The 25,822-nt window shown below is 49.6% G+C and overlaps 9 protein-coding genes across 9 annotated transcripts; 4 read left to right on the forward strand and 5 right to left on the reverse strand.

Annotated features, from left to right (window-relative positions):
• The first annotated feature begins 52 nt into the window (after nucleotides 1-52).
• BDW43DRAFT_286990 (putative acid phosphatase) lies at nucleotides 53-3,153 on the forward strand. The gene is made up of 4 exons (XM_032043101.1): nucleotides 53-173; nucleotides 270-1,174; nucleotides 1,233-1,292; nucleotides 1,492-3,153. Exons 1-4 carry the CDS (start codon nucleotides 162-164, stop codon nucleotides 2,780-2,782), a joined length of 2,268 nt encoding a protein of 755 aa, XP_031896811.1. The 5' UTR covers nucleotides 53-161; the 3' UTR covers nucleotides 2,783-3,153.
• Nucleotides 3,139-4,523, reverse strand: BDW43DRAFT_286994 (uncharacterized protein). Its single transcript, XM_032043102.1, has 3 exons — nucleotides 4,162-4,523; nucleotides 3,792-4,087; nucleotides 3,139-3,738 (listed from the first exon to the last, which is right to left on the reverse strand). The coding sequence occupies exons 1-3, from the start codon at nucleotides 4,503-4,505 to the stop codon at nucleotides 3,299-3,301; spliced, it is 1,080 nt and encodes a 359-aa protein (XP_031896812.1). The 5' UTR covers nucleotides 4,506-4,523; the 3' UTR covers nucleotides 3,139-3,298.
• A 131-nt stretch (nucleotides 4,524-4,654) lies between these two features.
• pex14 (putative peroxisomal membrane anchor protein (Pex14)) lies at nucleotides 4,655-6,461 on the reverse strand. The gene is made up of 5 exons (XM_032043103.1): nucleotides 6,270-6,461; nucleotides 6,199-6,205; nucleotides 5,879-6,134; nucleotides 5,736-5,820; nucleotides 4,655-5,677 (listed from the first exon to the last, which is right to left on the reverse strand). Exons 1-5 carry the CDS (start codon nucleotides 6,297-6,299, stop codon nucleotides 4,943-4,945), a joined length of 1,113 nt encoding a protein of 370 aa, XP_031896813.1. The 5' UTR covers nucleotides 6,300-6,461; the 3' UTR covers nucleotides 4,655-4,942.
• Nucleotides 6,462-6,661: 200 nt separating this feature from the next.
• BDW43DRAFT_287001 (kinetochore-associated Ndc80 complex subunit NDC80) lies at nucleotides 6,662-9,511 on the forward strand. Its single transcript, XM_032043104.1, has 2 exons — nucleotides 6,662-6,839; nucleotides 6,909-9,511. The coding sequence occupies exons 1-2, from the start codon at nucleotides 6,792-6,794 to the stop codon at nucleotides 9,075-9,077; spliced, it is 2,217 nt and encodes a 738-aa protein (XP_031896814.1). The 5' UTR covers nucleotides 6,662-6,791; the 3' UTR covers nucleotides 9,078-9,511.
• Nucleotides 9,512-10,483: 972 nt separating this feature from the next.
• On the forward strand, nucleotides 10,484-11,109 carry BDW43DRAFT_287003 (uncharacterized protein). The gene is made up of 2 exons (XM_032043105.1): nucleotides 10,484-10,621; nucleotides 10,673-11,109. The coding sequence occupies exons 1-2, from the start codon at nucleotides 10,520-10,522 to the stop codon at nucleotides 10,889-10,891; spliced, it is 321 nt and encodes a 106-aa protein (XP_031896815.1). The 5' UTR covers nucleotides 10,484-10,519; the 3' UTR covers nucleotides 10,892-11,109.
• A 195-nt stretch (nucleotides 11,110-11,304) lies between these two features.
• On the forward strand, nucleotides 11,305-14,715 carry BDW43DRAFT_287005 (uncharacterized protein). Its single transcript, XM_032043106.1, has one exon. It carries the CDS (start codon nucleotides 11,451-11,453, stop codon nucleotides 14,508-14,510), a length of 3,060 nt encoding a protein of 1,019 aa, XP_031896816.1. The 5' UTR covers nucleotides 11,305-11,450; the 3' UTR covers nucleotides 14,511-14,715.
• On the reverse strand, nucleotides 14,699-18,280 carry BDW43DRAFT_287007 (Zn(II)2Cys6 transcription factor). The gene is made up of 4 exons (XM_032043107.1): nucleotides 17,502-18,280; nucleotides 17,320-17,431; nucleotides 16,535-17,256; nucleotides 14,699-16,462 (listed from the first exon to the last, which is right to left on the reverse strand). The coding sequence occupies exons 1-4, from the start codon at nucleotides 17,879-17,881 to the stop codon at nucleotides 15,061-15,063; spliced, it is 2,616 nt and encodes an 871-aa protein (XP_031896817.1). The 5' UTR covers nucleotides 17,882-18,280; the 3' UTR covers nucleotides 14,699-15,060.
• A 797-nt stretch (nucleotides 18,281-19,077) lies between these two features.
• Nucleotides 19,078-20,689, reverse strand: BDW43DRAFT_302753 (uncharacterized protein; the record flags this gene model as incomplete). The annotated part of the gene is made up of 2 exons (XM_032045294.1): nucleotides 19,078-20,197; nucleotides 20,265-20,689. 2 exons carry the CDS (start codon nucleotides 20,687-20,689, stop codon nucleotides 19,078-19,080), a joined length of 1,545 nt encoding a protein of 514 aa, XP_031896818.1.
• Nucleotides 20,690-24,342: 3,653 nt separating this feature from the next.
• On the reverse strand, nucleotides 24,343-25,579 carry BDW43DRAFT_173940 (class I SAM-dependent methyltransferase). The gene is made up of 2 exons (XM_032038775.1): nucleotides 25,343-25,579; nucleotides 24,343-25,265 (listed from the first exon to the last, which is right to left on the reverse strand). The coding sequence occupies exons 1-2, from the start codon at nucleotides 25,438-25,440 to the stop codon at nucleotides 24,395-24,397; spliced, it is 969 nt and encodes a 322-aa protein (XP_031896819.1). The 5' UTR covers nucleotides 25,441-25,579; the 3' UTR covers nucleotides 24,343-24,394.
• Between the last annotated feature and the right edge of the window lie 243 nt (nucleotides 25,580-25,822).

Below are 25,822 nucleotides of genomic sequence, written 5' to 3' on the forward strand. Positions count from 1 at the left end.
CGTTATCGATAACGGAAGTGGGCTGTCGATTTTGACCTGTAGGGCAAGGCGGGGAAAAAGAGGGAAAACCATCCCCTCAATTGTTTGACTATCTTTCCTACTCCTAACTCTACAACCAAGTTTGAATAACTTCCACTCGTTCTTAATACTGCTGGCCCCCGATGCATATTCTGGTGAGTATGCTTTTCCTCAAATCTCTTCTTCCCCTCTTCAATCGCGGGCCCTTTTCTGGCTTGTCGCATCTGCTTATACCGAGCCCGCTTCTTTAGGTTGTGAACGACGACGGTCCTCCGTCAAACCAGTCGTCCCCTTATATCCATTCTCTTGTCATTGCGCTACAGTCGGCCGGTCATGTGGTTTCTGTGGTCCTGCCGCACCAGCAGCGATCATGGATCGGTAAAGCTCACTTAATCGGCGCCGCAGTAAAACCTACCTACTTCCGCCCTGGAACGCTGCATCAGGACGATGGAACAGTACATACCCTGCCTCGCGGCAGTGATGGAAATGGTCATGATGGTGGTGATGAATGGATCCTTATCGATTCTACCCCGGCTAGCTGTGTCCAGATAGGTTTGTACCACTACTTCGAGGACCGTGGGCCGGTAGACCTCGTGGTGTCTGGCCCGAACTACGGCCGGAATACAACTGCCCTATTTGCATTGTCAAGTGGAACAATTGGTGGGGCAATGGAGGCAGCTGTCTGTGGGAAGCGCTCAATTGCACTGTCGTACGCTTTTAGTTCAAGGGACCACGACCCCGTTGTGATTACCGAGGCATCACGTCATTCGGTTCGGTTGATCGAGTATCTTGCGAATAATTGGGCCGATGGTGTGGATCTTTACAGTGTAAATGTGCCATTGGAACCTGGTGTGAGCCAGAGCAAGGTCCTTTATACTGAGATGCTTGATAACCGCTGGACATCCGGTAGTTGTTTTCGAGCTGTCAATGCCTCGGTGCCTAATGTGAACCCAGAACTGCAGGAACACGAGGTACGACACCAAGACAAGAAGGTCGGTGTAGATTCATCTTCAGAAACCAATGGGACTTTTATGAAGAGGTCTCGGATTCAGCACAAACACTTCCAGTGGGCGCCAGACTTTTCAGATGTATATAGGAGCGTGGAGGAAGGCGCACCTGGGAATGATGGCTGGGTTGTCAAAGAAGGAATGACAAGGTATGTCAACGATATCATGCCCAAGTAGTTTGTTCTGATAGTCGTTAACATGTATCAGCGTTACGCCTCTGAGAGCGAATTTCATGCATCAGCCCGGTATTCAAGGGGAGATCAAGCTGTGAGTGGAAATTCTCGGCGAATCAAGCCAACGTTAGATGTGATTGCTCAGAACATAATGTTGCGCGGAACTTTAAACTTCTAAGCTATTTGACGCACTTCTGGCTTTGTTTATGTCTCCTAGCATTATTCTATTGCTTGTTACCTATGGCTCTTTTTCTTTTGAAAGGCCGGCAATCTGATAGTTTTATATCGAGTAGACCGGATAATGATGAGCCTACATTATACGCCATTGTGGACAGCGATGTTCCATACGTCCAGAGTTTGATGGAACAAGCACTGCAGCGTCGCCTTGGTAAGGACCGCTATAAGACGGTCTCTTCACTGTCAGACCTCCCGTCTCCTTCTGCTCCTGTATTCCAGTATCGTGAATACGAGCGTCTCGACTTTGAACACGCCATGATGCATTCATCTTCCTCTTTGGCCAATGCCTACATCATCCGCAAGGCGTTGATTCGCAAACATTACCTATCCAACACAATCTCCAATTGGGTTACCAAACATCCGGACAGCATTCTAGGGAAACATTTTAAATTTGCATTCGACTTCGAGCTAGACTACGCTGAGTTTCTCGACGACGCATTGCTAGAAGCTTACGAGCTACGGGACAGCTTGCAGCAGAACAAAGAACTGCCTGAACACGAAAAGGAGTGGTGGATCCTGAAACCCGGGATGAGTGATCGAGGACAGGGAATTCGACTCTTCAACAGCGAAGATCAACTGCGCGAGATATTCGAGGAGTGGGAAATCGATGAATCTGATATAGACAGCGGATCGGAAAGAGCTGAAGAGGACACCGATGATCACTCGGGCGATTATGGAACTGGGGTGGTCACCTCCCAACTACGCCATTTCATTGCACAGCCATATATCGATCCACCGCTCCTCCTCCCTTCGTCATCCAATCGCAAGTTCCACATCCGTACCTATGTTCTCGCCGTGGGTTCCTTGAAAGTATACGTCTTCAAGGAGATGCTAGCTCTGTTTGCCGCAAAGCCATACTGCCCGCCTTCGGAAGATGAAGATCAGATTACAGATCTCGCGAGACATCTTACGAATACCTGCTTCCAAGAAGGCGGGAGTGCTAACGAAGGAACCGTCCGGCGATTCTGGCAATTGGACCCCCATGTCCCTGGCCTCAGTCACGGTTGGAAAGAGAAGGTGTTTGATCAGATCTGCGCTGTGACTGGCGAAGTCTTCGAGGCTGCTGCCCGCGGTATGATGGTTCATTTCCAAACCCTCCCTAACGCGTTCGAGCTCTTTGGGGTGGACTTCCTTGTTGATCAAAATGGGACCGCTTGGTTACTCGAAATGAACGCCTATCCGGACTTTGCCCAGACAGGTGAAGAGCTCAAAGAAGCCGTGGTCGGCCGTCTTTTCGAAGAGACAGTTGAAGTAGCTGTCAAGCCCTTCTTCGATGGCGATGCGCCCGTGGATGGGACTGACCACTTGAGGTTGGTTGCCAACCTGGATCTGGGCAGAAAGTCCTAGGCCTTGGCTGCTCTGAACCAAAAAAACTGTCCATGGTGTTTGTTTAATTTTAAGGCCCGAGTTTATGGGTTTGCTTTGGTGTATGACACTTGGATTATATGGGCTAGATTCAGGCGTTCGCAGAGCACTAAAGCCTTGGGAGACATAGAAAAAGAGAGAGAGAGAATGGGTGTGTACTACTACACCCATATAAAAATCCCATTACAGAGCCCAATCATATACACGGTTTCTCAGGATTAACAATGCGAGATCGTAATCTTTCACATTCAGTTGTACGTGAAGTTAGAGCCTGGGCCAGTTTTATTCATAATTCTAGAGGTTACATTTTGACTAGGCCAAAGAGGAAGAGGATCGAGATAGGTATATTTTCATGCATGACAGTAGAATTCGTTTTTTATTAACATTACTCGCAATTTTAAATAGGGTTAGTTACCTGCTAAAGGATTAGCCCTCTTTGGACTGCTTTAGACCATCTTCTAGCAAGATGAAATATCCCCAACGAGGAAAAGTAGACTATCATCCAAACCGTTGCTTTGCCAGCGTCTTAAGCCACCCAATAGTCTCCTCTTCTTTCTGTCGATATTGCTGCAGTCTCTCTTCCCGCTCCGCAGCGCGTGCCCGGAGTATCTCCTCTCTCCTAATTTCTCGCTCGTTCTTCTTCCGCTGCTCTTTGTCCTTGGCCCTCTTGATAGCATCCAGGTCATTGTCCCCCGACCCTATCAGCTCGTCATCTGGAGCCCCATCAGGAGAACCGCCCCTTCGGGACTCAGCAAAGGCTTTATTCGCTGCATTAGCCTCGCGACGCTTTTCCATACGCCGCTCATGTGTACCCGGTTCAGCACGCGGCGCAACCTCATCTTCCATCCGTCGTAACTCAGACCGGTGCGAGCGCACTTCAGCACGATGTTGTTTTCGCGAGTCCTCCCGTTCCGCAATCGCATCCTCAACCGCAGATTCTACGCGAGTCAGCACACTAAATCCCCCAAATAACAGCAAAAACCAGCCATACCTTTCCGCAACTCCAAATCTTGCATCGTAGGAATAGTCGGGCCAGACGACTGCCCCACGCGACCCTCATATCTACTCAACCGATCATGCGTCGGAAGAACAGGCCCGTAATCATCATCGTCTTCTTCGAGATTATCTCCCTCGGGTACCCTGACCTCATCATCACCATCGGGACCGTACTCGGGCGACCCACGGCGCCGCTTCGAAGCCGGAGCCGAAGCCTCTTCCTGGGCGTTCTGTCGCGCTTTCGCAAGGGTACTCGGATCGTACCATCCTTCAGCGAGTTCTCCGCGGTTCCTAAAATGTCAGTCCGGATCTTCGGAACAACACCAGATTAGAATCTGGAAACGGGAGAAATGGGTGCCCTCTACCATTTATTTATGAAGCTCTTCCATCGTCCCTTGACTTCGTCTTCGGTGAGATCTTCAAGTAGTATCCCCTTTTGGATATCGAGGTACATGGCGAACATGGGTTCGTAGGTTGGTAGGTCGCGCTTGCAGAGCTCTCGCGCTTGGAAGGGGAGGACGATTGGTTTTGTGGGTGGTTCTGGGTGGCGCTCACGACGGTCATGGTGGTGGTTTCTGTGGTGGTGACGGTGGGTGCGATCGCGATCTCGGTGGTGGTGCCGTCTGTGTCTGTCTGGGGAGCGGGAGCGGGAGTCGGATCTTCTGTGGGATCGGGGATGTCGGTGGGAGGTGTGTTCGTGGGAGGACATTTTGTATTTGGGGTTGAAGAGGTGTTGAATTACTAAATTGATTAAATGGCTTTATTTATCGGCCGCTGACGTCGAAAGTCCCGACAATGCCAAGCTTTGCCTTATTAGGTTAAATTGGGTTTAAATGATCTTTACTTAGTCAATACTGTCGCAAGTTGATTTTCCTAATATACGGTATATTATCATGCTTAGAAGATGAATACTATGAATGACCCTTTGTAGAGCAACGTTTGTCAGAACATCTATAACATTTTGCAAACCAGAATAATGCTACAACTATGCTAAGCCTCTCGAATCCTTAGTCACATGAAAGCGGTAATAATAATCACCAATCAAACAATCATTATCCCATAATGGATACAATCATAGGAATGGAAATTCGGCGTAAAAGTAAAAATGGAACCTACATGAAGTGCATGAAAGAAGCGGTGAAGGTTTTAGCTGGCCGGAGCACTCTGCTCACCGGCAGGCGCGGTAGAGTTGTCCCCAGCGGAGGAAGTGGGAGTGGAAGGAGACGCATTCTTGGAGCGGTTGGCAGCGGCCATTTGCCAGGCAGGAATCGAAGCGGATCGGCTGAATTGGGAAAGAGGGCTGCTGCTGGCGGCACCAGCGGTCTGGTTCGACTGCGTGGGTCCAGTAGAAGACGGCTGTGAGGATTGCTCAGTCGATGTCGTTGTGGAACCGTTGGTGACGGGAGCAGCGGGCGATTCTTCCGTAGGACGAGAAGTGCTTGATGCAGTCGGCAGGCCACTGGGCTTCCCAACGCTGGGGGAGGTAGCGGCTCCGCTGCCTCCGAGCCTGTTACCCAATAACAACTTCAAACTCTTCAGCTCGGTTCCCAGCTCCTTCAACCGGTTCTCGTTCCCTTCCCGAGCACCTTCCAGAGCTTTAGGAATAGCATCTTTCAGAGACTTGACTTCATCGCTAATGCGACGAGTTTCATCATCTCGCCGACGCGAAGCGTTCTTCAAGTCTGCCACAAGATTCTCAACCTCCCGCAGAGCAGCATCTAGCCTCTCCGTGCGGGACTCCTCGGCTGACTTCAGGGCCGCGGTGTCTGTAGAGAGTTGCTCAATCAAAGTAAAGGCACGAGAAAACTGTTCATCAATGTTCTCCTTGTCCTGTTCCAGTTGGGGCGGAGTGGGTGGTGCGATAAGGGGTGTGATATAGCGCTACAGATCCCATTAATCCCAAGCTCCAATGGGACGAATTAAGTCATATATTACTGACCTTAGCGACAAAATACAGCCCGTATCCTACACCTCCTACTGTCGTGGCCATAATGAACCAGTCGCGCCAATCCCTCTTTGGGGGCCTGTAAAGTAGTCTGTTAACTTGCGCTCCTGCCTAGAGTTCCGCGGAGATCAACGCACTCGGGAGGAGGCGGTTGCCATTGGCCATATGGGGGATAGCCATATCCATATCCTTGGGCAGGTGGAGGAGGTCGGTAGGCGGGTGGTTGCGAAGATGGATGATATCCTGACGATGCAGTTACTGCAGTAGCCGTAGATGGGTCTTCACCGGCTCGGGAGAGAGCAATGTCGATCTCCTCTTTCGTAAGATTTTTGGACTGAAGAAATGCGACCCTCTTCTCGATCGGTGATGATGCTACCGACGGATCTTGAAGGACTGTTTAGCAGTTAGCAATTGCATTTCAAACGAGAGAAGTTCATAGCTAGTCGGAACCACGCACAAGTAATCTAGACACAAGGTCGGTCAGCTCCGATTCCGCAAACAGTATATCTTAGGTAGTGCAGAACTTACTGCAGAGGAGATGAGCTCCTCGCGAGCCATTTTGGCAAACTTCACAACAATTCAAGACAAATGTAGGGTGTGACAGAAATCTAAAGTGGCTGTGTTGAGGATGAAGAAGAGTAGTAGTTGAACGTGAAAGGCGGGAAAGGGAGAGGGAAGGAGAGAGCTTATCGGCACCAGACAATGGACCTCGGAAGTACCGTCCTGGTTCTAGTATTACCGCTCGTGGCGGAGATTCCCCAGAATCTCGTGATCGGTCCAGCGATCGGTGATAGCTCGGCATTTCGCAACATGGTTATTCCGTCGCGACTACACCGCTTGCTGCTTACGGATGAAGTGGGATATCTTGTTTACATCTTCTCGTTTTGTTTTGTAACCACCGCAACTGACCTCTTTTTGGTGCCCAATTCTGGTTTCTTGTCTTGTCTATTTTTGTACGGGTCTTCAATAAAAAATCATAACCAACCTTCTCTCCGTTGGATTTGTGTCGAGTTTTGTTACCAAAGCCGCAGTCGCGGCTTCCTCTCCATCATGTCCCAAGATACGGGCTTGTTTAGCATCAGGCGCCCCCCCCGAGAGGTATAGCACTCAGTTCATTGCATGACCCCGCCATTTGACTCTGGAAAAGTACTAACATTTTTGACACAGTCTCTGGCGCACTTCTCTGCCCTTCCTCAACCGTCGTCGGCTCTGAAGCGCACCAGTTCTATTGGCGCATTTGGGAACCCGTCTACTGCCCAGCAAACACGTATATCGCTGTTGAACTCTGCCAGTCGCCCCCAACAACCTAACTTTCAGCGTTCATCTTCCGGGGGAGCTCTTGGAGCGGATGCAGGTCTCTCATCAGTGAGGCGTTCTGTCTCAAGCAATATCTTCCACGGAGCCAGTGGCGGCCGCCAAAGCTATGCGCCGGGATCCTTTCCTGCCAACTCCGCATCCCAGAGCCTACAGCGGAGGAGCAGCGTCTTCTCGCGACCATCTTCTGGCGTGGGAGGCGGCGGTATGGGTCACCAGTCTTTCTTCACACAGGTCCCTAACGCTGCTGGCGTCCCAAGGGACCCACGACCCCTGAGAGACAGATCCTTTCAAGCTCGGATTGGACAGGAGCTTCTGGAGTATCTCACCCATAATAACTTCGAATTGGAAATGAAACATACCTTGGGCCAAAACACATTAAGGTCTCCAACCCAAAAAGATTTCAATTACATATTCCAATGGCTGTACCATCGCATTGATCCCGGTTACCGTTTCCAGAAAAGCATGGATGCGGAAGTGCCGCCAATTTTGAAGCAGTTGCGCTATCCCTATGAGAAGGGCATCACAAAGTCTCAGATAGCAGCCGTTGGAGGTCAGAATTGGCCTACGTTCCTCGGTATGCTACATTGGTTGATGCAACTGGCCCAAATGATGGATAGGTTTATTTTGGGAGAATACGATGAGGCTTGCGCGGAAGCTGGCGTAGATGTTTCAGGGGACCGCATCATCTTCCGGTTCCTTACGGGGGCTTACCATGACTGGCTACAGGGCGGCGAGGACGAAGACGATGAGACCGCCGGGCAGCGGCTAGTCCCTCATATCGAAGCAATGGCACAGGAATTTGAAAAAGGCAATGAAAAGTATGTACAGGAAGTGCAAGCTTTGGAAGCGGAGAACCGCGCATTACGCGACCAAATCGAGGAGATGGAGAAGAGTGCTCCCGACATGGCCAAGCTAGATAAGCATTTCCGGATTTTGGAGGATGATAAGAGAAAGTTTGAGGACTACAATCAAAATGTCCAGGGAAAGATCGAAAAATACGAAAACCGTATAAGGTTCCTTGAGGATGAGGTTAAGAAAACCGATGCAGACCTGCAAGCGGCCGAGGAAGAGCGGATAGGTCTCCAATCCAGTGTCGACGGTCAGGGTATCACGATCCAAGATATTGACCGCATGAACACGGAACGCGATCGTCTCCAAAAGATACTTGATGATACTATGGGCCGGCTGGAAGAGACGCACACTCGAGTGATGGAGAAGGAAAGAGAGGCCAGCGAGAAACTGGAGGCTCTAGAGGAGGTCGTCAAGACCTACAACACACTGGGCTATCAGACCGGCCTGATCCCTTCATCTGCAGTCAATGCAAAAGGCCAGGACTATGAGCTCAGTCTCAACGTCAACGCAAGCAATTTCTCCGCATCGCAGATCGGCTCCGTACCTAGCAGGATTTCGCCGGAGGGCGATAGGTTGCTAGCAGATCCATTCACAGGTTATCATCCGGCACATTTACTGAGTCTGGACCTGCGGGGAACGGTCCGCAGCAGTTTGCAGGCCCTGCGCAAGGATGTCAACGAGCGACGAAAGCGCGCGGCAGATGATGATTTAGACCGGCGCAATCTTTTGGATAACATCAAGGAGGCCATGGATGAGAAGCGAAGCGAGGTGGAAGCTTTGGAGCATAGACGGCGCGCTGCGGAGGAAGAATTTGAGCGCACTAAAGAAATCACTACCACGCAGAAGCTTGCCTCTGATGCCCAGATCGAGAAGATGGAGAAGGAACTAGCTAAGATGCGGGCCACCATGAGTGAGAGCGTTCAACTCATGGAGCAACGCGAAATGAACACGAATATTGAATATGAGCAACTTACCCTTCGAGCGAATGCGCTACGGGAGGAACTACACACCAACGTGGAAAGCATGTTGAATGACGTGATTCGATTCAAAGTCCACGTCCAGAAGGGCCTTGAAGACTACGAGAGCTTCGTCGTTGATGAAGTTGAACAGGAGCTTGGAAATGACATGGCGCCGACGGATGAAATTCCTCCGGAGGAAGAATTGTGAAGTTGTTTTCAATGAGTTTCTCCGCGCCATAGTTGATAATGATCGCTAGGGGTTCGACTAGTTTGTCCCGCTTCTCTTGGAATAGAGGGCAGCAAGGTCGGCTCAAGGCTGTGGCATTTGTGATCTCCAGTCAGACATATGGCTCTCCTTTCAGCGTGTAGGTTTTTTTGTTTGCATTATATCCTTGTTGTGGCGCTATTGGGAGATTGGGTATGGGGTGTTGTGCTCATTTTTAAATCAATTTTCTATTCCTTTTTTGAATGGCTTGGGATGTGGGATGTTATGTCTAATGATACCTTTCTTTCGGCCGTTCTCTTGTTAATAGTGTCATACACTAGAGTGTATGTATATAAGTTTTCCTACCATTAGGGATATTCTTCCTTCCCACTCTCTTTAGGGGTAGGTGAAAGACAGTATAGTATATATGATAATCATCATCCCCAATTCATATGATCGAGCAGTCTGGATTCTTACCACGATTCCACTGCCCCATAGGAGTTTCAGGCATGTCTCGATCTCAATTGAGGGCATTGAAAAGGAATTTAAACGCCAGCCCACTGACCTTGATCAACCTGCGACATCGCTCAGTGAAAATATCGTTATGATTGGAGTACCGGGGATAGGGTTGGTGATCGTCGCTATGAACTCGTTTCAGCCGACACAGCATGAACCCACTCCGCACTCGAAATGCAACCGTCGGACGGCAATTGATCGGCAGGAGCAAAACGAAACACGAGATTTCAATTGCCTAAAGCCGTCGTCGTCTGGTGGAATTACGAGTCTTCCTGCTTACCCACCCAGTGCCAACCAACCCGACAGCAGAGTGATCCTATTGATGGATCAAATTATGTGAACGGAACTGAAGATCTTCACCCGATATATGTTTCTCAATGTCATACCGTCTTAGCGTCATCCTTGCTTGGCGACTGGGCCTTCAAAGGGGCAGCTCCAGGGCTTGTTTCCCTCCACCTAGGATTATTATCTGGAGAGCCGTCAAAAGAGATGCGCTCAGGTAGCTAGTGCAGCGTCTCTCCCGTGTCTTATATTCCCGGCGCTTCGATAGGCCAACCATACGCTTTTCCGAAGCCCCTTCGTCTAGGAGCTCTCGGTCTTGCGAAGCCGATCAGGGCCTTGACGGTCTGCTTTCGAATCCACCTAGCCCTAACAAAACCAGGGCTCTTTCCACTCATCCCCAGTCAGGATGTGGCTCTGCTGATCAGGATCATCCTTTTCGAAAAGAAAAGCGATTCTTGGCCCTCTTGTAGATATATAAATTCATAGATCGCAACCGACTGTCTGTTTCTCTCAGTCTTTCTTTCTTTCTTTTCTCTACCAGTGCTGTGCACGGACTTTCCTTCGCAAACTGTACACATTCATTCCATTCCTTTACATACAACCGGCGGATACGATATCGCTCATTTAACATTTGAATCTATCTCATCATGAAGGCCTTCACAATCTTGGGAGCTGCTGCTGCTCTTTGTGTTGCCCCGGCTATCGCCCAGGAGGACCTTGGCAGAGTCTCTATCCTGCCCTTCCCCTTTGTGAGTGGCCATGCTATAGAACTGCGGAAATCCGCTAAACAATCGCTTTAGCCTTCTGGAACACCTACCGCAACACCTTCCGGGACTCCTTCCACCACTCCTTTAGTTACTCCGTGGCCCACAGGAGGTTCCCGTCCCACCGGCATTGTTCCTATCCCTACGATTTCGTGGCCCACTCCTTCCTCGAGCGGAGTTCCGCCTCCTTATAGCTCTCCGGTCTTTGCTTTCCACCGCAGACACCCCCGGCAGGTCCGCCCGATTTTCGACTAGATGGTCCCGCAACGTCCGGATCAACCGTTGAGAGAGCCCTTGGCATTCGTTGTGTGCAGGGGGAGTGAGTTTTGTCGGTCTCTGAATGGATGGATTGCTGGATCAGCCATTCGTTTGGAGGAACACCGTCACCATGTTTTATAGTAGAGGAAATCAATATCGTGTAGTCTTCTTTAAAGGCTCTTTGTATCAAATATGGGTTTGAAAGAGCGTAAGAGTTAGTTGATATAAATATGTAAACCTTCGTGGAAAAGTACTACTTAAGTACATACATAGTATATATAGGTGACTAGAGGGTGCTGATTGGTCAGGTGTTTCTGCTGAGTCAGCTATATCGGGGACTCTTTTTCTGCGTTCTGCGGTGGAAATTCCGCAAATCCTCATCAAGGTGAAACCAACAGCCAGCCAGAACAATTGAGATTACTTTAGATCATCATCAGGGCAATGCGAGATCGGTTGAATGGCTAGACATGCACTACAGAACGTCCGTCCGCCGGCTACATCGAGATTTGCATTTCCTCCGCCCGCAGGTCTTGTCCGATAGATCCTCCGTCGTGTCATGAAAAGGTGCCTGTGTCCAGGTCGTCTGCTGTGTCTGGACCGCAGGTCACACTTGCTCCATACCTCATCAGTCTCCTTGTATCGCCTGCTTAGCTACTCTCAGCGCAAAGGGCTCCCAGTCGGGAGACCTTTCTCGGGAAGGCGGCAATGGGGTCGCCAGTTCTCTAGCCCTTCGATCGACCGTCGATTACTGCGAGACCACGTCCAAACGGAAAATAAGAAATCCCCTATAGCTGGGTCGCAGCAAAAAAATCCGGAGGCATGGATTTTACTGTTGGAACAATACCTGCTGCCGTCTTCCGAACCGGGCGCTGCATCCCAAGAGTCTCTCACTCGGACAATCGAACTAAGCAGCTTGCTGTTCGACGCAAGACATTATGGGAACCTGGACCTCTTGGCCCATCTTGGATACCGGTTGAACAATTGGCCTGCTGTTTATACTTTACTGAGTCAGCTACTTGATGCCACAGATGCTTTGAACGACGCCTCCCTCACTTTTAAGACTCTGTCCAACAACAGCTGGGGCTATGAGTCTAGTGTGTCGCTTGACCAATTTACCGGTCAAGGCATAGAATCGGCTCCGCAACTCCCGCCAGACCCAGCCGTGCAGGTATCTGAGTTGACAAGCCTGGATTCGCTGACTGAAAGACCCTTTGCGGACGATCATTCCCGGCGGTTCATGGCGCAAGTATGGCAGAGCTTAGGTTCGATTGTGCTTGGCGCCGCTGATGTCTCGCCAAATGACTCAAAGCTGGCAATGTCTTACGTGTTCCGGATACTTGCGCGTCTGCACCACTCTGGTGCGGTATCTGACAGAGTATACAAGTATGCTACCCCGGATAGCCATCAGGTCGCCTTTCGACCGCCAACGATGCATCTACTCTCTAATCATATCATGAGTGTCCTGTCGGATGCAGTATGGCTCGTACATGAAGCAGAAGTAGCCGCTAAAGCGGCTGCAGCAGGCGAAGACTCCCCTTTCCTTCCCTTCAAGATGGGGATCCGAGAACTTGGACCTGAAATCTGGCTAGAGTTTATTCTCTGGTGTTGTGTGGAACATGGACATATCACAGAGGGTATATGGTTGATTGACCAAATAAAGACACGGAAGGGGGATCTGGCTTGGAAATTTCAAAGCTGGAGGCCCCTCCTTGAGCATCCAGAGTCGGTGTGGAAAACAAAAGTTGACTCGGAAGTATCCTGGCGCCATCCGGCTCAGGTTGACGGTCCTTCGTCTCTTCGAAAGCGCAGCAGCCCCTCCCCTTTCAATGGACTCGGGGAGCGAACAATCAGTCTTGAAGTAGCCGCTTCATTGTTGGATAATCTTCCCAACTGGGTATATCGTGGACTAGGCTTCCGGGGTATAACTTCGGCCGTGCTTCTACGTCATATATCCTCGCTCAAGTTCACAATTGCTCAAGGAGCCATGGATGATACCCCATTAGCCACATCTAAGGGATCTAACTGGTTCACTCTTCGTGTTCTCGAATCTGGCTGTATCGACCCAGAGGCTGATCCTCGGGCGTTTGACGAGTTCATCCGAGCCATTCCTCATATTGTTCCGCCCTGGGAGAGCAATGACCTACACGTCCCTGACGAGGAGGAGCTGGAGCAACTCCAGCCGTCTCAGATATATGATGAGACAACAGCCTTAGCTACACTTATTGAACACAACATCCGGTTTTACTCTCGGCAACGCCTATGCGGAGATGCGATGGACTCATTCACTTGGCTCCAGACTGTAGTTGACAAGAGCAAAATGCAACGCATAGGCGAGTTCTTCTCCTCGCGGGTCGACTTGTCCCATGACGAACACCTTCCTACTTTCGATAGCAGCGACCTTGCGTCTCTTAAGCCATTTGAATCATCGATGCCCCAAATCTCAGCTGTTACTCTAGCCGAAATTCTCGACTTGGTAACAGTGTCCCGAGCGTTCACATTTGGCGAATGGCTGCTCTTCTCGAACGACATTGACGGGCCCCCGATCCCTTCCAGCGCATACGGGGACCAAGCCCTGGCACCATCCATCATTCGTTTCGCCGCCGCTACCAAGAATAGTGCGCTCTGTGATTCAGTCGTCCAGTCTCTCACACAGCCCCTCTCTGCGAACACCCTGCGAGCCTTGTTGAACTACCGGATCACAATGTATCAGTGGGACCTAGTAACTGTAATACTAGAATATCTCCGCGGCTACCGCTCAAAATCATGGGGTCACAGCAATGTCACCGCATTAGCGGCTGAGATCATCAGATTAGACCATATTGTCAAGACCGAATCCGACGCAACAAAAGCAGAAGACCATACCAGAAATCTAGAACAAGCAAAGAATATTCTCTTACGAATCCTGGACGGTGAATTCAATGAACTGCACCCAAGGGACAACTACCAAGAGCGATCCCTCTACGGACTGCACCGCCTCTTCCTCTCCATCCCCGGCGCCCTCCACGACCTCGCCGCATCCTCCAACCTCCGCTCCCAAAAGATCGCCCGAAGCACCATTCCCCACGTACCTCCCACCGCCTTCCACCCCATCCTCTCCGCCGTAGTCGACACCCAAGGCAGCACAGCCGGCAAACGCCTCTGGGACACATGGTGCGTCGACGTCCAGTCTCCGTCCACCCGCCGTCTCCAAAAAGGCGGCATCCCCCGTCTCTACCTGAACAAAGAACGAGACCCGAAAAAGGGTGATCCCCACTTCGACGAAAGATATTTCAAACACGTGCAGAAAAAGCTGATCCTCCCAAATCTCACTACCGTCCGCATCATCGCCCAAGCGGCCTTGAAAGAACATGAGGCTTATGAAGCCCAACATCAGCGCCCTGTCGCCGATGCTTCATCACCCGCCCAGTCATCAACAATCGACTATTCTCAGAATCCAGCAAGGGGCGTTCTTGAATTCTGCATAAAGAAATTCGAGGCCCTCGGTCTTCGCCGACCGGATATCAACCGCGAGGTTGGAGGCCTTGTATATCGGAGGCAGAAGGAGCTGAGGAGAATGAAGAAACAGCGACTGCAGAGAGAAGGTGCTCTGGTGCAGGAAGATGTGGATCGTGAGTAGGGTGGTTGATCGATTTTATCCTGTACTATGCATGAATACTATATCTTGGAAATTTTTTGTATTGTTTTTGTATTATATTATAGATGTGTTAGATACCAAATGTATAATGGAATATGTATATAGCATTGAGCAGAACGCTCACTTGTTATTCAAGCGTTATTTCCTGGACGGCTACCTAAACTGTACACGTTTGCCTGGTTTGTAAAGTAATTCGGTTGTGCATTAGGCATAGCTAGGTAGACAAAAGCCAATTCCGGAGAAGTTCATCAGAATCATACAAAATCATGAGCCGACCACCCATCATCTATCACCACAGCACTAGCACCGTACGGGCAAACTCCCAATGTTTCTCACAATAACTCCTTGCACGATGATATTTTGTGAAATCCAACCCATGCGAATGACCGCGCATAATAGGAGTGATATAAAGCATTTGAGATCTTGAGATTATTCCTCAAGAACAAGAACAAACAGATGGGAAAATAACCCCTCAGTAACCAACAGAAATGATGGTAGTAATTTATACAAAGAACTGAATCTTTCAGGCAGCTCAAGCTTGATCCCATGACTCTTCCTCATGGGGGATGGGAAAGAATGAGCGAATGAATTCCCCACTGATGGGGTCGTAAGGGAAGAACGCATCCGTTCCAGTAGAAGAAAGGGCAAGGGTCGATAAAGTTGGGTCAATCGATGGGATCCCGGGGTACGCTTGGTGGGTCTGGTCATACTGGAACCCGTGCTGAGCGGGTTGTTGATTTGGACGGCCGCCTGCGTCGTAGAAAACAGGTATAGACGTTGTCTGGTTGACAGGTACGCCCATTTCAACACCACTAACAGCGTTTGGGGCCATAGATACGTGCGAGTTTGAATCAAAGCCAGGCGTGGGAAGGTCACTCAGGTCATAGTCCATGCCGACGGCAATTCGCCGAAGGTTGCCGTCACACAGCTCCCATGCACGCCGTGCCGGGAGGCTACATTCAGACATGGAAAAGAGCCAGCGTACGGCCTTCTTGGACGCTTCGAACATACCTTTCTCCTCGGCTGGCATATGAATACAACCGAACGATAACTCAAGCAAGAGAACTGTAGCCGTCTGCATAAGATAGTGCAGGATGCACCACCAAGGGCAAACCTGATAGAGTTGGACAGGGTCAGGTTCATCCGGGATCAAGCCCAACATCTGGCGCGCAGAGTTCAAGGTCATCTCCGCCATTTCGTGACTAAAAGAGGGCTTCTGCTGAGGGCTAGTATGATGAGCATCGCGGCGACACAGACACGGACGTCCCAAGGTGATTCGAGCACTGTAGTAATGGAATGCCAAGAAGAGTTTCCCACGGAGCATGCCTAAACCCTGATCTTCACGCCGGGAGAAGTCCAACGCCTCTGGGAGGTTGCTGTACCAAACGTCAATCCGAGATCGGAGCTCCCCGATACGGTTCTCAATGTGCCTCCACGGTACCAGGACGCAATCCAGTGAGTACACCCGGTTGACTATTTCCTGGCCAACAACGGCCAGATCAACATAATAAAGGAAGATAAGCGCCATACTAATGGGCTGGCTCTTTAACCATGAAGTATCACGCAGTTTGTCTGTATGTTTCGCTTCCCTGCCCTTGTGAGGATTTGAGGGCATGTGTCGAACAAGAGAGCTTGCTAGAGGCGATTCCACCAATTCCTGGCGGACGGCTGGGTCATTGAGAAGCTTGGTCGCGGCCGGCTCTCGAAGTTGGTCTTCCTCGAATGGTAGAGGCAAAGGTGTTGTACATATTCCATCCGTAATGCAGGAAACTCTGCCCGTCATAATTCCAAGCATGTGTTCGAAAGTATAAACACACCACCAGACCCTATAGCGCGCTTCCTTAGAAATTCCCGGTGTGCCTTCGCTAGTGTTCTTCATGTTCAATCCCAATGAGATTGCCGAGCGCACGGCCAAAGCTGTGATTTTCCAAGCTCTAATTTATTGGTCAGTATTATGTTCAAAGCCGCAGCGCGCTCCATCCATGCAGCAAAAGGAATAAACATACCGGTTAATTTGATCCGACGCAAGAAGATAGAAAGCAACCAAGCCCTCAACCTGCACCTGCTGAAGATCGGGGTGGCTAAATAGAGCATCGCCATTCATACTAAGGATTCGAGCCCGAGTTAAATACACCAAATGATCGTTATCATCCCCATGCCACGGTGCCTGCGTTAGTTGGGCATGCTTGGCGGATATGGCGAAGATCAAGTTAAGGATGGCCAACCATTTGTCGCCAGGGCGCGCAGCGCTCTCGAAGAAGGTTCTGTACTGTGCACGGAATAGTGTATGGCTGATTATGGGAAAGAATGGGTGTACCGTTTCCAAGTAGTCTTCGAATAGCTTGTCCGCCACTGGTCGAGGGGGCATCCAATACACCTGCACCGGGCCGGGGACTGAGATATCCAAATCATCAAGATGGTAATTCATAGAATGAATGGCGAGTTGACCCTCGGGCTCCGCATTATAGGTTCCAGGCAGCTTCCGCATGCGTTGTTCTGTCTCCTTTCGCAATCTCTGCATCCAAGTGACCTCGGAATTCTTCCCCATATAACCAGTAGCTCGAGAGCGGGCAGTACGATTCAGATCTTCATCCACACGGTCGATAGCGTCTAGGGACCCAATAGAAGAGGAAGAGCTCACTTCATCAATACAACTGTCCTTATCCTGGGGTGTCGCGGAACTTGACTGAGAGCCAGTAGAAGCACGCTCGCCACCCGGACTAGAATACTACTTTACCGTCAGGGACACTTACGCATATATAATCAACGGAGCAGACGAAAGCGCACCAACCTTCTCCAAGGTAATTCTAATTTGCTCTGCAGTTCTTCCATCCACAACGTTTCCAATGTCTCTCAATAACCTCTCGTACGCTTGGGCTTTCGCAGCGAGGCTGTCCAATTGCCTATATAGGTAGAGAGAAAGTCAGCCGTCGAGGACTAAGCACAGGAAGAAGACATGAGCTTCCCCCATACCCTTGAGTTCGTTCCCTCCATGACGCTGGGTATTTGCAAGTCACCCTCAGCTCCCTGCACTGTCTGCAAACCGGCGTGTCACCACTGCACTTTGTTTTCCGCCCGCGGCAGGATTCGCAGGCCAAAGGCACACGTCGACTATAGCCAGGGGCAACCCCAGATCTTTGCCGAGGGATGGCCACTTTCGCATTAGTGAATTGCTTCTTTCCAAGTAGGCTATTTCGGGAAGGTATATTGGACATATGCACAGTACGCGATGCGGTGCCCATTCCGGCGGGAGGATTCGAAGTAGCCATAAAATTATCCTGAGTATCGGAGGAGCTCGGGGTAGGCATGGAGCTGCCATCGGCCAACTGGGGATGATTGGGAGGCGCATCCATACTAAATGTTGAGACCTGGCGGTGTCTCGCCACACAGCGATAGATGAGCGAAGAATACTAGGGTGTAGCTGTTGTAATAAACAATGCGGTTGGCGCAAGTGATCACGTATTCTGGGTACTCCGTTTCACACAAGTCTGGCGTTCATTGCTTAAACCGACTATGAGACAAGCGCTCAAACGAGAAGATTACCATCGTGCATAGAAGTGGGGACAAGTGAAGTCGTCGACAGTGTCGAGATAGAAGGGATTGTTGATAGAGTCTCTGCCCACCAGCCGTGTAGTTCAGCAGTTTACCGAGTCGAGAATGGGAACAGTAACATCATGGTCCGGGATTAGAAGAAAGGACCATGACGGAAGGTGGAGGAATGAATGGATGGGAATTTGATGCGAGGGCGGGGCGGGGAAGGCCACTACCAAGGGGAGTCTGCCAATCACAGGCCACAACCAGGGGACTTGTCATCGGCTTTCTGATTAAATTTAGATCAACACCGCGATGACGACACTGGCTATATAATCATACACATCTCGCTGTGCGTCATGCAGATCGGGAAGAAGTGGTAAGAGCACACTATCGTTAATTGTAGAATTCGAGTCCACAGGCGCTAAATGTACATAGAGACATCAAACATAAATCTTCTTCTTTTTCACCCGTAGACATTCCTCTGGCCGTTAGCGACTTCATCGACAATATCGGTCTCCTTTTTTATCTCTTCTCCCATCACGCCGACTAGTAAACACGGCAATTCGCTCCGTAATAGAACGACGAAACATGTACACCTAAACCAGTCAGGGGATATTAAAATACCAAAAAAAGAGTCAAGCGGACCAAAGGGGGAAAAAAAAAAAAAAAAAAAAAAAAAAAAAAAAAAAAAAAGAAAAAAAAAAAAAAAAAAAAAAAAAAAAAAAGGGGGGAAAAGAAAAGAACACAACAATATATGTACAGGTGAAAAAGGCTCTCGGGCCGAAGAAGTGGAATAAATATTTCGAGGAATACAAAACAAGCATTAAGCAGAGGGAACTGTACAAAATTAGAGTAAGAGGAATGCGGAACGACAGGACGTAGACCAAGAGACTGCGGCAACGGGGAGTGGAGATGATAAGACATTTCGAACTAGACGTCGAGGTCTAGAATGAGGCCCAAGCGCCTCGAGTCTATCGATAGCAGTATGGACGTAGAAGTGCGTTACATCCGATGCTCAGATCTCTCCGAACATCTCATCGAGCTCGTGGACATCGACGGTCTCTGGATTCTGCATCTCTCTCCAGGAATCGAAAACCATCTCCACATCAGTGTCCGCGACGGGCCTGGGAACAAGTGACATCTTACTGTCCTGCTCGACCAGATCCGACATCTTCATATCCAGGTCTGGAACCCCGCTGTTGAGCATGTCGATGGACCGCTTCAGTGCCGACACAGGCGCAATAACGGGATCTTCCGGAAGACTAATCTGTGGTGCAGTCGCCACACTGTCTACGTTCACTTCGACATCGAGGCCATCGTCCGAAGCCGCACTCGTGCCAGACGAGAGTGATGAGGCCACCGACGTGAGGGATGGGGAGGGTGAAGTACCAAACAAAGCAACAGCGGCAGCCTCATCAAGGTCTTGCTGTTGTCGCAGTTGCTCCTGTAGGGAAGACTGTTCCAAATACCCGCCGTGGGAGAAATAGTCGACATCTGGACTGTCGGACATCCGGTCCCCACTGATCGATGAGAGCGGACCATCTTCTACAGGAGTCCCGGCAATGCTCATAGCTCCATCATCCAGTTCGCTAAGCCCCTCCGAAAGCGCCGAGATGGACTTCTCGAGCTGGCCTGATCTTTGCCCCGAGGCCCGCTCGCGAACGGCACTGGCAGTCTGGGTGAACTCCTTTTCGTCGCCCTCCAGTGGGGGAGACGCGGCCCGGTTCGAATGCATGAGGCGCGCGTGCTGATGGTCAAAATCGGTACCACATTGTCTCGCCACGCTATCATCACGGGTATCCAGATCAATATTCTCTTCCTCGAAGTCGGGAGAGGATAGGTCCACCTCCGGACTCGGGCTGAGGCGCGATCTTTCCCGCGTCAACGCGTCTTCCTCGTCCATATCGGCGCTAGACACGCTGGGCGTGATGTGTTTCCCCTCCACGCCCGGGATGATAATATCGTCCGAATTCTCCGGCAGAGGCTGACGGGGAGACGTTGAGAGGTAATAGTACACTTTGCGAGGGTGAACTGGAATCAGCTCCTTTGCCAGAGGACACGGTGCGAGCGCCGTCCAAGGACGCTTCATATATGTGCTCAATCGGGAGGACAGAAGAGCGGCGGGATTCGCGGAGCTATAAGACATCAAAACTATTAGCAATCACATCGAAGAATGAGGGAGGGTTATCACTCAAGACATACTTTGCGACATTCTCATTGAGCGTCACTAGAACGGCGGCGAGCTCTTTGACCAGATGTGGGCGATTCCCTGTCTTCTCCAACTGTTCTATCACGCCGACCACGATATCATCGTTGATGCCTTCCGTATCGATCTTGGGCGCAACACTTCCATCGAGGGGGGATGGGGGTGGCGTTTGTTCCAGCGCTCCGCGCCGACCAGTCGAACGTACAGGCACCCGCTCCTTCGCGTTTGGTATCGACTCGGCGGTAGGCTCTGGGGATAGCGAAACCGAGTCGTGCGACCTCTTTACTTTTTTGGAGGGAGGCTGCTGCTCGTCGGTCGCGTGTGGCGATTTCGAGGCAGACGGGGATCGGCGGGAGGCACTAGGAAGATGAATGCCCAGGGACGGAAGCGAGAGTGACTTGCGACGAGTATTATAAGGCATGGTTGATGAAGGAGTGAACTTTTGGTAGTAAAGTTGTAGGATACACGAGGGGAAAGATAGGAGTTCTAGATAAAAGGCACAATAATAATAATAATAATAGCAGACACAGTACAACTAAACACACAAACCAAAGCGATATAGAAACAACACAACTAGTATACTAATAATAAGGATAAGAATAAGAATAGACACTAGTAACACAAAGGGGGGGGGAGAGAGTAGAGGAAGAAGGAAGGTTAAAGGGTGATGAGGTGAGAGAAGTACAAGAAGTATAAGGATGGGGTTGTGAAGAGGGAAAGGGAAAGGGAGACGATGGCGGTGATAATGATGCTGCGAATACCTCCCGACCGGGTGTGCGGGAAGAATAGGATAATCACAGCGCAGTTCGTTGGCCAGATTTAGGGACTTGATGGAGCAAAAGACATGCGGCGACCAAGAAAAATGATCAAAAAATAATTGTAATAGTAATAGAATTCCGCAGCTTTGAGGAATCGCCGTTTGGCTGTGGATAATTTTCTCGATCTTCACTATTTTTTTTTCTCTTTCTTTTTGTTTAGGAGGGAAGGTACTGAAGGAGGCTAGTGCTAACAGGAGCAAAGAAAGGGAAAAAATGAAAAATTTTTGAGGCAAAAAAAAAAAAAAAAAAAGCGGGTGCTTTTTTTTGATGCTTATTGGTTGGACATCCAAAATGGGGCTTTCTTCCTTTCCAAGAATGCCAGAAGGAGAAAAAAAAAATTCTTGGTTGTTTTGGTTTTTCCTCCTTCAACATGTTCTTTTTTTTTTTTCCCACCCGTTTACCCCTCCATGTTGGTGATCAAAATAAAATAAGAAAAATAACAAAAACAATTTATCTCCTCCAATCCACCTTCACCGCTGGATTTCCCCAGTGAGACTATCCATGCCCTAAAGCAAGTGCGTTGTGTGTGCATACAGAGATACATACGGGTACCGTACCGGACGGCCTACAACAATCCATGCGGCCGAATGAAGGGGCGAAAAAAGTACAAGGACCTGGTGGGGCCCACCATGTGTCTATGACGACCGGGATGAATATCGGCCCTGCTGATTGGCTGCGGGGGAGGCGGCGGCGATCAACTGAGGTTCTGCATGGACGCTTTCTGATGGAGTATGCGCCGAGGAGTCTTAACATAAGAGGCAAGTCTGGTAACTTAGCTCCTGGGACTTGGTTGCTGCGCAAGAATTTCGGATCGAGAGCAATCAATAAACAATCAACCATTGTATAGATTGTAGTTCTCGAGCTCTGACCTTCAGTCTAAATGCAGTCCTTTCTACACCGTCTAATGGGACTAATTTTCAGGCCTCCCTCACCGACATCTTGTCACCGTAATTTAGATTATTATTATATTGCCCTCTTTGCCGATGGGTATTTTGGTGGCCTGCGCACATGGTGCATGTACCTCAGGGTCTCTAACGTACATACTGAGGAAGAATTACGACTTGTCAGGACATTGTCTCGGCCTCGGAAGTAGACTTCAGTTCTTGACAAAGAGAAGAAAAAAGGCTGCACCGTCTACGGGTAAGTGCATCATTGCTGAATCTATCCCATGGTACACCAGACATGCCACCGTAGTTTGAGGACGACGGGGTGGAGACTAGACGAGCAAAAACACAAAAATAATTTAAAAAATAAAACAAATAAATAAATAGAAAATAAAAACAAGGCAAGGGTCAAATAGGTAGGCTAGGAACAAAGTCGCCTAGTGCGGGTCAGCTAGTGCCAGACATGGTTAAGACTTATGCATTTCGCTCCATGCACTAACCCAGAAGGGCAATGGAACCCAAAGGCAAAACGAGGCCAATCGCAGCAGCATCAAGTCCCCACCGTTGAAAGAGCGGGTTCCGTGGAATCTCATTCCTAGCGCCACCGTTTGGAGAGTAACGACAAATCAGACCGGGCGTAGTGGAGTAAATACCGAGCCGTCTAGAAGATTTGGAAGGAATCCAATCGGATGAACCTAAGGAGGCGCTAGGATAGTCTACCCACCAAAGCAATGGAGAGTCGAGAAAAATGGAAATGGAATGGATCTTATTCCAGTAACAGTTCGCCACTGCAATGTCCAATCCAGTGGAAAATGCCATGGGTAAAGCTGTGTTGGACTCGTCCATTGATAGATAGATAACTCAGCATAGAGCGATCATGCTTGTTGACCAAGGCCATGGCGCTGCAGGTGTTTGCCCATGCATACATGTCGTTGATGGGATGTGTGATGTATCACCCGCATGCAAGGGATTAATCTATCCAGAACGATAAGCAGTGATTAGGGATCATGTCCTCCGTATCTGTGCTGCAAAATGATAATTGATATACTATCCAGAGTATGGACCCCTCAATACTGGCGCTGTAGAGCTATCGACCTATCGACATACTTCACAAAAAAGTTTAGGTGACATTATTCCCACCCCGTATCTCGTATCAACTTCGTTGCCTGGGGAAAGGGGTCTCCAACCTGTTACAATGAGGGTTACATAACTCGTTTGGAGGTGCGGGGGATGATATACATTCCCAGTCTCCTCGTCTCAAGGTGATAGACAGTTACGATAAAAACAAAAATAAAAATAAAAATAAAAATGAACTGGGTAATACCGAAGTTGATCTACAATACCTACTTACATACTACATACGTAGATGCTTACAGGCTGTACGTGTCCATGCATACCTTCTTCTGCTCCCCACCCTCCCGGGTGGAATAAATGCATCTTAGGGCGGCAGTACAGACTCTTCCGCTTATGATAGTTCTACACGTCTTCCTAGTCAGGTTGAGCACGAGACGATGGGGGCCTCTTGGGGGTAAAAAAGATAATGAATAATAAACCAACCGGACTCAAAACTTTCCCGGGACAGTATCAAACCCTAGTCGGAAAGTATGTCAGATATACTAACCATGCCATGTCCATACGGAGGACTCCGTAGCATCATCAACCACTATTTAGTAGTACTGACAAGGTTGATAAACCTTAATCATGGATATCCAATCGGGCAAGGATCCTATATTGGTTTTCTTCTCTTTTTTTTGGGCTTTGTCGTCCTTTTTTTCTCCGACCTTTCTAGTCTGCGAGGGGTTCACAAGGTCCCAGGTACAGGTACATGATAGATATCGGTGTTGCACATACATTACCAAGGTAACTGTTACCCTGTATGTGCATAACGCCATTTTGACCTCATTCTACACCGATTCCAGTTTTATATCCATTTCCAGCTTAGGAAGGAAGGCACGATGCTCACCGTCCTCATCCGTAGTTGCTTAGCGCTTCTCCTTGTCATGGTGTGGTAGGTGACGAGTAGACATATACTCTATACTCTATCTACTGCATCAGCAAGGGTTTCATTATTGCATAACGCTATAAAATTATACTCTTCCATGTCGTCACCTTGCTTCCTATACTCTGTACGTTATTCATTGATGACATCATGTGAACTGGATGGTCAAACTCGTGGCATATCCTTGAACCCTTATATACTTAAGTTTGCCTCCATGATCAAGTGATATCAATGCTACTGTGTAGAAAAATGGATATCCCTGTATTGATCTTGTTTCGCATATTTGAGCAAGGGTAGTGTCTGTAACTCTGTGTATTCCTGGTGGGATTGTATCCAAGTTAAATATACATATATATATTTGTGTGTGTGTGTGTATGATTTTACAAAATGGTATTCTGTCATTAATATACAATATCAAAAGCTGATCACCGTGTTGCCGGTTTCAGCACGTATTTCCACGTAGTCCCAAAATGCCATCGTTTCTCCTCAATAACCTCCAGTCCACTCTGCCGGACAACCTCCCCGATATCTCGGTTCCACCAACACCCATGGCGGTCCGCATGGGCCGGAGCGAGATTATCAAGGATGCTATTCAACCAGTCATAGTACGACCGACCGTGCTCTAGAAGCAGAATCCGGCCCTTTTCCGGCTCAGTGATAGACCCGAGATGGCGAAGCGTGCCCACGGGGTCTGGCATCGAACACAAGCCCATGGTCTGCACGACCGTATCAAAATAAGCCCGCTTCTCCCCAGGCACCGAAGGAGCCACATCCTTCGCATCCTGAGCCTGGAAGCTAGCTTCCTTGAACCCAGGGTGCAACTTCAGGAACTTCTCTCGCGCGATCTCTACCATCTGCGGGCTAAGATCAACGAACGTAACCGAGCGACATCCCTGAAGCTCTACGAGCCCTTTCTCATCGGGTCGCCTCCGCTGCCCAAGCTCGTAATACTCCAAGTTTCGGCCCGTGCCACAGCTCACCTCGAGCACGTCGCCACGGGCCTGCCGGACAAGATCTCGCCGCTTCTTGCCCATCCGCATCAGCTTCTCAGACATCTCGACATCTGCGTCAAATGTCCTGGCCGTCTGATTGTATCGATCCGATACATCACGTGGCACATCCATAGATTGGCTGTGGGTTACTTCTCGCCTGTAGGATGCGTACAGATAACCACAGTACGTGCTCATCCCGAGGACACCGACGCCCAGAATGGTCATTGCTCTAGGCGACATGCGAGGCTGGGACTCTCTGAGGTTCGTGAGATGCGGATTAGCCCGCCTTGGTAGCGGCTTCTTGCTGTTGGAAAAGGGTTAGGTAACCGGCTTTCTATCTAAATACTTCTTCTACCAGGGGGGTTGGGGATAGCAACTAACCCCAGACCATCAACCGGAATTCTACTGCCGGTCCTCTGGGGACTGGGAACAGGCACTTTGGCCTTTAATGCGGACCGGCCTGGTCTGGACGCGCTCATGGTTGTAGATGAAAGGGCGCGAGGGATGTGATAATCATACGATGGTCATTCAATTGCCGTGGGGTTTCAAGATCCTCGGGCCGATATATATCCTGTTCGGAAGACGTCTAATGCCAACCCCCAATCTTGAACAATAGACAAAAATGGTCAATGCATGTTTGACACAATGGGTGGTGTTTTAACATATGATTTTCCGGGGTATTAGCCGACCAAGCAAGAATGGGAACGAGTTGTCGAAAAAAGCAAAAGGGCCAAGGCTCTATCAGTTGTCATATCGGCAACTAAACCCTTGGGGGCTCCTATACCGCTCCCGATCGTGGAGCGACTTTTAAGGTCCTTCGCCTCCCTCCCCGGAGCTCTTACTACATCTCCCAGCCTGAAT

Source organism: Aspergillus alliaceus (genome assembly GCF_009176365.1).
Source record: "Aspergillus alliaceus strain CBS 536.65 unplaced genomic scaffold BDW43scaffold_47, whole genome shotgun sequence".
Taxonomy (NCBI): Eukaryota; Fungi; Ascomycota; class Eurotiomycetes; order Eurotiales; family Aspergillaceae; genus Aspergillus; species Aspergillus alliaceus.

What these genes read in the sequence shown, in the direction of transcription:
- BDW43DRAFT_287001 (XM_032043104.1), top strand. Translation starts at nt 6,792, where the DNA reads ATGTCCCAAGATACGGGCTTGTTTAGCATCAGGCGCCCCCCCCGAGAG. An exon ending in TCAGGCGCCCCCCCCGAGAG is followed by an intron (nt 6,840 to 6,908) that starts GTATAGCACTCA and finishes TTTTTGACACAG; the next exon opens with TCTCTGGCGCACTTCTCTGC.
- BDW43DRAFT_287003 (XM_032043105.1), top strand. Translation starts at nt 10,520, where the DNA reads ATGAAGGCCTTCACAATCTTGGGAGCTGCTGCTGCTCTTTGTGTTGCC. An exon ending in CTATCCTGCCCTTCCCCTTT is followed by an intron (nt 10,622 to 10,672) that starts GTGAGTGGCCAT and finishes CAATCGCTTTAG; the next exon opens with CCTTCTGGAACACCTACCGC.
- BDW43DRAFT_173940 (XM_032038775.1), bottom strand. Translation starts at nt 25,440, where the DNA reads ATGAGCGCGTCCAGACCAGGCCGGTCCGCATTAAAGGCCAAAGTGCCT. An exon ending in ATTCCGGTTGATGGTCTGGG is followed by an intron (nt 25,266 to 25,342) that starts GTTAGTTGCTAT and finishes CTTTTCCAACAG; the next exon opens with CAAGAAGCCGCTACCAAGGC.
- BDW43DRAFT_287005 (XM_032043106.1), top strand. Translation starts at nt 11,451, where the DNA reads ATGAAAAGGTGCCTGTGTCCAGGTCGTCTGCTGTGTCTGGACCGCAGG.
- BDW43DRAFT_287007 (XM_032043107.1), bottom strand. Translation starts at nt 17,881, where the DNA reads ATGGATGCGCCTCCCAATCATCCCCAGTTGGCCGATGGCAGCTCCATG. An exon ending in TGGAGGGAACGAACTCAAGG is followed by an intron (nt 17,432 to 17,501) that starts GTATGGGGGAAG and finishes CTACCTATATAG; the next exon opens with GCAATTGGACAGCCTCGCTG. An exon ending in TTAGAATTACCTTGGAGAAG is followed by an intron (nt 17,257 to 17,319) that starts GTTGGTGCGCTT and finishes ACGGTAAAGTAG; the next exon opens with TATTCTAGTCCGGGTGGCGA.
- BDW43DRAFT_286990 (XM_032043101.1), top strand. An exon ending in GTCAAAGAAGGAATGACAAG is followed by an intron (nt 1,175 to 1,232) that starts GTATGTCAACGA and finishes AACATGTATCAG; the next exon opens with CGTTACGCCTCTGAGAGCGA. An exon ending in ATTCAAGGGGAGATCAAGCT is followed by an intron (nt 1,293 to 1,491) that starts GTGAGTGGAAAT and finishes TATATCGAGTAG; the next exon opens with ACCGGATAATGATGAGCCTA.
- pex14 (XM_032043103.1), bottom strand. Translation starts at nt 6,299, where the DNA reads ATGGCTCGCGAGGAGCTCATCTCCTCTGCA. An exon ending in TGGCAACCGCCTCCTCCCGA is followed by an intron (nt 5,821 to 5,878) that starts GTGCGTTGATCT and finishes ACTACTTTACAG; the next exon opens with GCCCCCAAAGAGGGATTGGC. An exon ending in GGCTGTATTTTGTCGCTAAG is followed by an intron (nt 5,678 to 5,735) that starts GTCAGTAATATA and finishes TGGGATCTGTAG; the next exon opens with CGCTATATCACACCCCTTAT.
- BDW43DRAFT_286994 (XM_032043102.1), bottom strand. Translation starts at nt 4,505, where the DNA reads ATGTCCTCCCACGAACACACCTCCCACCGACATCCCCGATCCCACAGA. An exon ending in AAGAGCTTCATAAATAAATG is followed by an intron (nt 4,088 to 4,161) that starts GTAGAGGGCACC and finishes CTGACATTTTAG; the next exon opens with GAACCGCGGAGAACTCGCTG. An exon ending in AGATTTGGAGTTGCGGAAAG is followed by an intron (nt 3,739 to 3,791) that starts GTATGGCTGGTT and finishes TGACTCGCGTAG; the next exon opens with AATCTGCGGTTGAGGATGCG.